Consider the following 7,749-nt stretch of genomic DNA (forward strand, 5'->3'; position numbering starts at 1 on the left):
GATTAGTGTCAGGGCTCTTAGCTAGGTTGAAAGCAGATAACAAATATTTTCACAGAATTTTGCATCCACAACCAAACAGAGCGGCACATGATTATTCCTTAGCCTCTTTTAAGTCCTGATTCCACCAATTTAATTGAAACAAATATTTGGTACAACACAATTACAATATAAGCTTAAAACTGTTTTTTCCTAGTGTATAGTACTGGCACCTAAACTGTCTCAGAAGCAATAAAATCCAATACAAGCACTCAAAAGTGAGGTTACAGTACTATGCATAGAGCTTATTGGTCCCTACTTTAGTACTTAGGATTAATATCTTAGTTTATAAAGTCCAAATAGTAGATTTGAACCATTCGATATGATCACCGTTTGAAAATCTACCTTTAGATCAACTTCACATTTTTTCCAATTTTTTTTACTATTTATTTAGATAGTACAAAATTACTAATTTTTAATTTTTTAGGTGGCAATCTAAATCCGTTCATGTTATCAATTTCAGTTGTTTAAAAATTTTAACTATTTCAAAAAAGATATTACAAAGGATAAACCTTCAAGGCTTCAAAAAGAAAACAGAGTATATTTAGTTTTTATATTCTCGTCAATTTTCCTCGCGTGCAGCGATTTGTTCGCAAACACATTTACGTGCCATACAGCACCATTATTTTATGAAAAAATAAATAGAAAGATCTGGCGATTTTGAACTGAAGAACTCAATTTTATAAAAACTTTCGCTATCAAAGTAGATGATCATTATTTTTTTATTCTTAGCACGCTGACTGCATCAGTGCATAGAAGTGAAACCCTATTTGCTGATAAAGTTAAATTAGCTAAGAAAAAAGTTCTAAATCTAGAAATGTTGATTACTCAAAGATCGATTCAATTTTTCCTCCCGACTTTACATTATCCGTAAAGATTTTCAAAAAAAAAAAAATATTTGTTTTTACCATTTAATAATTTTTCAAATTTTTAGAGATTGTTGGTTCAAAATCCGAAAGAAATATTTTTTTTTTTGATATTAAATAGTCGAGTGGCTTGACCTCCAATCTTTACTCAAAAAAATTCAAATTTTCATAATATATCTTAATTTTGTATACAAACTTATAGTCACGTTCCTGCGAATACAAAACAGAGAAATTATACCACGGCTGGGATGTGGGGCAGATTGATGTCCGATCGGAGTACTTCAATTCACATCAAAATTCGTGCACACTTGATCCACACAAATCTTGATGCGGATCTGAAGAACTCCCAGATTAGGTACAAGTAATATATGATTCTCGTACAATATATATGGCGGTCTAGAAAATAAAATATCATAATTGGATGGAAATAATAGATAATTATGTAAATATATTGCTGTCTACATCTTTTAGAGCCACTAGACAATAAAATATCGGTATTGAAGTTGCCTACAAAAGATGAGTTGGTCAACTAATCACTACAACCTTCGGTGATTATAGCGCAATTTTAAGTAGGGGAAGAAAGTAAGAAACAGTTGACAACAGCTTATAATAGAATGATTTTCTAATAAAGCACATTATTCATACAATATACCTGGATGTGATTCACAAGCTATGTATTTATTTAACATTCAACTATTCGACTTCCAAAAATAAAATAATAAACCTACTGTTTTTTTTAGTAAAGGTTGGAGGTCAAGCCACTCAACTATTTAATACTCTTGTTATTACAACAAAGGATTTTTCCCATCCGGGTTTCGAACTCATGACCTCTCACATAGAGACCATGTGCCTTAGCCACTAAATCAAAGGCTAGTTCTTATAATAAAGCTACTGTTGTTGAGAACAACAGATAATTGTAATAATTATATCCGAAATTATCCGATGGTTGTTGAAAACAACAGGCAATTATTGTGCGACTTATTTTCATAAAAGAAAAACAAAACATATATATATTGCTACATCGTTGAAAACCAATCCGTGAAAGGTGACGCATTTGAAATTCAAATGAAAATGTTTTATGAATATTAAATAGTTGAGAACTTTGATACTTAACTTTTTCTCAAAAAAAAAAAAAAAATATATATATATATATATGCTGTGGCTAATTTGCTGCCGACAGCATTTCTGCCGGCAGTGCTGCCGCCCATTTTTCTGTTTTGTGATGTCCAAACAACACATCCAAACTATTAGATATTTAATCTATATTATAATCTACTTGGAGACCAAATTTTACATTTTTTGGAATTTTTTTACTATATATTAAGCTGGTTTGAAAACTGCTGATTTCAATGCTGCAGAAATTTACTGAAATCAGCGGTTTTCAAACCAGCTTAATATATAGTAAAAAAATTCCAAAAAATGTAAAATTTGGTCTCCAAGTAGATTATAATATAGATTAAACATCTAACGGTTTGGATTTGTTGTTTGGACATCACACGGCTAAATATAGCCCCGGCAGCACCTCTGCTGAAATGCTGCCAGTAGCAATTTAGACAGACCCTATATATATATATATTTTTTGTTGAACAAGTCAACACTCAACCTTCATGCTATTCAGATTGAAATCAGATCGAAAGGGAAGGGACGAAGAAAGAGATAGAAATCAGATTGAACGACAAATTTTAACGGAAAAAAATAGTTTATTTTTAATTTATTGCTGATGTGGTGTAACATAAACTCTAAATTTAGTTTTAAATATGTGAGAATTTAGAAACTTTCGAAGGCTTTAGTTTTTAAAAAGTAATTAATAGTTATTTAGAAACTCCAAGAGTTTCAGAGATATAATGCTCTAAGAATCAACTCTAGAATTTGATCATTAAGGACTTGTTCGGCAACAAGGGATTAAGCCTCCTTAGGCTTAATCCGCTTTCTTTAGCTTCCTTAACTACTTAATCTTGTCGAACACCGGTTCCTTAGTGCGGATTAAGAATACCTCATTTAACTTCATTTTGCCCGGATCTTAATCCTTTACCCGAACCTTAAGACACCTCTGCTCCTTCCTTTAGCTTTTTTGGCTTTCATCCACAGATTAAGACAACCGAACATTGATTCTTTAGCGCTTCTTAAGTTCTTAATCCTTCACTCTTAATACTTTGTTGCCGAACGGTCCCTAAATGAAAGAGAAGGGAGGCAAGGAGAGAAGCAGTCAGACTAGATCTGACCAGAATTGTTCACCTGCTCTGAACAGAAAAATCAGAGAGGGAGTAGACTTAGAGAAGAGAAGGGACTGTACAAAATTGTTTTGTCACCCTAAATTGAAACGTAGAGAGAATAAATTACGCTGACACCTTCCTTCCCTTTACGTGGTGCTATGGAGCACGCCTCCAAATTTGATATTACCAGCATCTGATCCACTATTCAAGATCAATGAAGATTGTTTGCAAGATGATGTTTTCCTAGTGCTTTAATGTCAGTATTGATTTCTACTTGAGGTCTTGAGCAGAGGTTTCTGATTCAAATGTTCCATAAATTATGAGTGTGAGTTTTGATTTCACGTTCTTGCCTGTTGGTTATATGTCCAAGCATTGGTATCGGCCAAGCGCAAAACCAAGTGAAAACAACCAAAACCGATCGGGCCATTTATGAACGAGTTAAATTACATACAAACAAGCAAATGAATCGTGCAAAACGTAGCATTCACAATATCCTCAGAGATTATAAATACTTGAGGAGCAATATCATATTAGGGAGCGGAGCTATTTTCATAACAATTTTCATTTTTTTTCACTCACGAAAAACAAAGTTCAAATAATGAAGTGAAACTGCTATACTTGGCAAACGCCACATTTCAAGTAACAGAAAAAGTTGGAAGCTTGTTGACACATTCAATGCAAATTTATACAGCACTTAAATTTAATCTATCTCCAAGACCTACGAGATGACGACCCATAATATCATACCAGGAGTCCAGGATAATTGCGCATCTTCACATTGCGGTTGCTGAAGATGAACCAAACGGAAAACAGAGCAAACAGAATCTTAAACTAGTATTTGCATGCTCACAAAGTCACAAGATTACAAAATTAAAGTCCGACAACTCTTAGATTAAGATTACAAGACCTGACTTTCTCTTCCCCACACCAGTCTTATTTCGCAGAATACAAACAATATGGGTATTGTTTAAATAGAAAAATTAAGCAGGCAGAACTTGCAAACGTTAGCCTTCCAAATTTGCCTAGTTATGCATCTCATAGCACAGCTAGTACCTTTCAGGGTTGAATAGTGAGGAGAGGCTGCAAAAGAAAAGAAAAGAAAAGAAAAAAAACAATTTAGGAGAGAGCAGTGAGAAAATCTGCAAAAGGAAAGAAAAACAAAATAGGTCGGGGGAAAATAAATTCAACAAGAGATTTACCTTGCCAAAACCGACTGGTTTAGCATCTTCTACTAGGATTTCCACAACCGTTCCATCTTTGTCAGCCTGAGTAAAGAAAGTACATAATTAATAACTATAAGGGCAATTTTCTTAAAGGATTCAGGAACAATTATATAATCTCAAGGTGTTGTTGGGTTTTCAACTATGTGCAATGAATCGAATTGTAAAATGGTCATAAAATTGACTTTTCAAGAAGCAACTAATTTTGCAAAGCTGCAGTGGCCAGTCTTAATACAATGTATAGCTTTATGGTGCAATACAGCAATAGCAACCAACAGTGACAATATTATAAATATTAAACTGATTTTGTTAAAAGGAATAAAAAAGAAGAGAATTGTGCCTCAATCTCATTCATCAACTTCATGGCTTCAATGATGCACACCGTCTGCCCTTTCTTCACCTTGTCTCCGACCTAAATAAAAATATATTGAATCAGTAACTCCCCTTTTTCATTTTTAATAACATAAAAGATGCTTAAAATTCCAGGAGAAGTCAACGGAAAAGAAGAAAACCAGAGCTTAGAACAGGAAACTATGGCATAGGCCAGGTTTAACCTTTGTTGCAATCCACAAAGAAACTGAAAATAATTTTAAGTTACTTTTTTCCCTTATTACCTTGACAAAAGGAGGGGCATTAGGAGCTGGGCTACGGTAAAAAGTGCCGGCCATGGGAGACTTGAGGGGAGGGAGGGACGACTTGGCTGGACCACTCGGAGCAGGCAGTGCAGGTAGACCCGCAGCAGCAGGTGGTCCTGAAGGAGCACTCGCCACAGGATCACTGGCAGCTGGTGGAGGCGGTGGCGGCATTGCATACTGCGGTGGATAGTAAGGAGGATACTGGACAGGTGCAGGTGGAGGGGGGGTGGGCTGGGCCAAGGCCTCTTTTTTTCTTATCACCAACTCAAAATCGTCATGCTTCAGTTGGAGCTCTGAGACATCGCTAGTGTCAACAAGCCTATTGCAGGGAAAAAGATGCATAAGTAGCACGAACTGTGAGCGATTGCCATGGTGAGGTAGCAGTGAGATATATCAATACCGGTAGAATTTTTGTTAAGCCCCCAATGACGAATTAATTTAGCCACGATCCAACCAAAAATAAATAAATAAACCATAAACGAGAAACAAGAATACTGTTACTGCAGAACAGGACCTGACTTTATGTACTGATATCCAAGAGCCAAGTCCGTAACGTACAGGATAAGTAGTTTGCCAACTTCAATCAAAACTTCATTGGAAAAAAATAGAAAAATCGTGACAGGCTTAAAAATTGACCAATTGAAGAAACAATCTGTCACAGACATTGGATATTTTGAATCGAACATGCAAACATAATTAGCTGACAATAATACAATATAGCACATTAAATACAAACGTCAAAGAAAGAATTCTTACATGATAAGTCGGGTAGCCTCATCCATGAATGCAGATATGGCAGCTTCAGATACAGGCTCTTTAGAGGCCGGTTCCTTTGGGACATCATTTTTGAAAACATCTTCCTCGGTTTTCTTATGATTCGTGGTGGAATTCAATGAACTGTCAGTGGAAAGCTAAAAGCGAACAAATGAAAGATGGTCATGCATAAATCACTGACAAATAAATCGGGCTTAGCATACCACTGTGTACAGCCCCAGTATGGAGCAGTACCTGTTCAACCTCAGTTTGCACAGAGGCCAATTGGTCAAGGCCGAAGACCCATTTCAGTGTATCTTGAACAAATGAGTATAATTGGTGATAGATATGCAGTACCTCTTTTACATGTGCCTTAAGTACAGGAAATCTTCCACCATCACGTGCCTGTATTTAATACAAATGTTAAAATGTGAAATTATCAATTGTTACGAGGTCCTTGTATTACATAAGTTAAACACATAAGTACATAACTATAGGGATATACATGTAAGTTAGCTCTGCAGCTTGCATATTTGGATCACTTTAGCTGCATATGAAACAAAATATGATTATGCGCATTTTGTTCAACTTTCTATTATTATATTTTCAAGGATTATATCCAGCATTGCATCACAACTTGACTTCTGAGAATAGAAATTGGTCGTTTTTTTAGCACATTAGTTGACCCCCTCAACATGTAAATCTCACTACTGGTCCTAAATGAAGTCAATTGTCATAATTAATAGAAATTACAAAGTGACGTGATATGCTTAATAAAGCTTGTGTGATTATCCAAGTTATTTGTGAGGTTTATACAAGGAATTCATTTACATAAACTCTCCTGATATTGTCGATAGCAGTTAAAATAAAATGCAATAGCTGGAGACTAAAATCCATGCATGGGACTGTAGAAATTGGTAATCATTCCAGCACAGGTATTCCTTTTCAAGATAACTTTTGCTGTCTTTTCCAATCAAGATACTAGATTGTGATCAAGCAAATTCATTAGTGTGTTTGTCGAAACAAATGGAACAAACTTATTAAAAAATCCCTACTCATAGCAAGATCAATAAGCTCAAAGCAATGAACTGTTGCATGTGCGAGCTTATACGCAAAAGGTAGTCCCAATTTAACTAAGAGCAAAATCAGATTACAGCGATAGCCTATAACACCATTAACATATAACAAAATATTATCAAAATAAAAATAAAGCTCACCGGGCAGGAAGCGGAAAACCCTACAGATCCAACCAGGCAGGGTCCAGCCTTCAAAATCCGAGGAACGACGGCGCACTTGGGGCAAGGGAGCGAAATGGACGCCATGAGAGAGCAACAAAGGCGTAAGAGTTCTCGCGATATATCGAAGTCGGTACCCCTAATCCGAGCTTAAAACGGAGAGAGAGAGGCCTAGTTAAAGAAGGAGATGTGAGAGAAGGTGATAGGCCACTAGGCGGAGAATACGAAGAAAGGGTGTGAACTGTGTGTTGTTTCTTTTTTTCTTCAACGAGATGACGAGATGACGAGATCATAGCCGTTGATTTTGATAGTAACGGTAGCGGAGAAAGCAACGCACAATCACGTTCACTTCTAAAATGTCACAGTTATTTACGTTCAAGTACGTGGAATTATTTAATTGATAACCTTTTCAATCAGGGGCTGACGTGTAATTTCGTGAAACCTGAAGTGAGTCAAAACGAGGCCAAAAGTACAAGTTTGCACGTGGGTCCCATAATTTAGTGAAATAAGAGCATTCATCGCTCTAAGCAGGGTGCATGTAGAAAATGTTTGTAATGGATGGGATAGGGTCAAAACGGGAAAGGACCCACCCACCTGGCACGACGAACTCCTCCCTCTCAGTTCCTCTTACTGGGAGTCTGGGACTCCGGCTGGGGTGACACGTGCCAATCCAAATCACCAAATGTAAGAACACTGGAGTCCAGTCTCCAGACTCCGAAGACCGGACAAGTCCGCATCGTCTGCATTAACTCAGAAGAGTATCTTCTCAGCGGTATGATTTTAAACGGAGT

At 36.3% G+C, this 7,749-nt stretch overlaps 1 protein-coding gene across 1 annotated transcript; it reads right to left on the reverse strand.

Moving 5' to 3' along the window:
* Positions 1 to 3,936: 3,936 nt before the first annotated feature.
* Positions 3,937 to 7,249, reverse strand: LOC144551148 (biotin carboxyl carrier protein of acetyl-CoA carboxylase, chloroplastic-like). Its single transcript, XM_078298989.1, has 7 exons — positions 6,941 to 7,249; positions 6,081 to 6,128; positions 5,727 to 5,881; positions 4,950 to 5,289; positions 4,676 to 4,747; positions 4,315 to 4,380; positions 3,937 to 4,195 (listed from the first exon to the last, which is right to left on the reverse strand). The coding sequence occupies exons 1-7, from the start codon at positions 7,043 to 7,045 to the stop codon at positions 4,172 to 4,174; spliced, it is 810 nt and encodes a 269-aa protein (XP_078155115.1). The 5' UTR covers positions 7,046 to 7,249; the 3' UTR covers positions 3,937 to 4,171.
* Between the last annotated feature and the right edge of the window lie 500 nt (positions 7,250 to 7,749).

The sequence above is a fragment of the Carex rostrata genome, chromosome 3 (genome assembly GCF_964058835.1).
Source record: "Carex rostrata chromosome 3, lpCarRost1.2, whole genome shotgun sequence".
NCBI classification, from domain to species: domain Eukaryota; kingdom Viridiplantae; phylum Streptophyta; class Magnoliopsida; order Poales; family Cyperaceae; genus Carex; species Carex rostrata.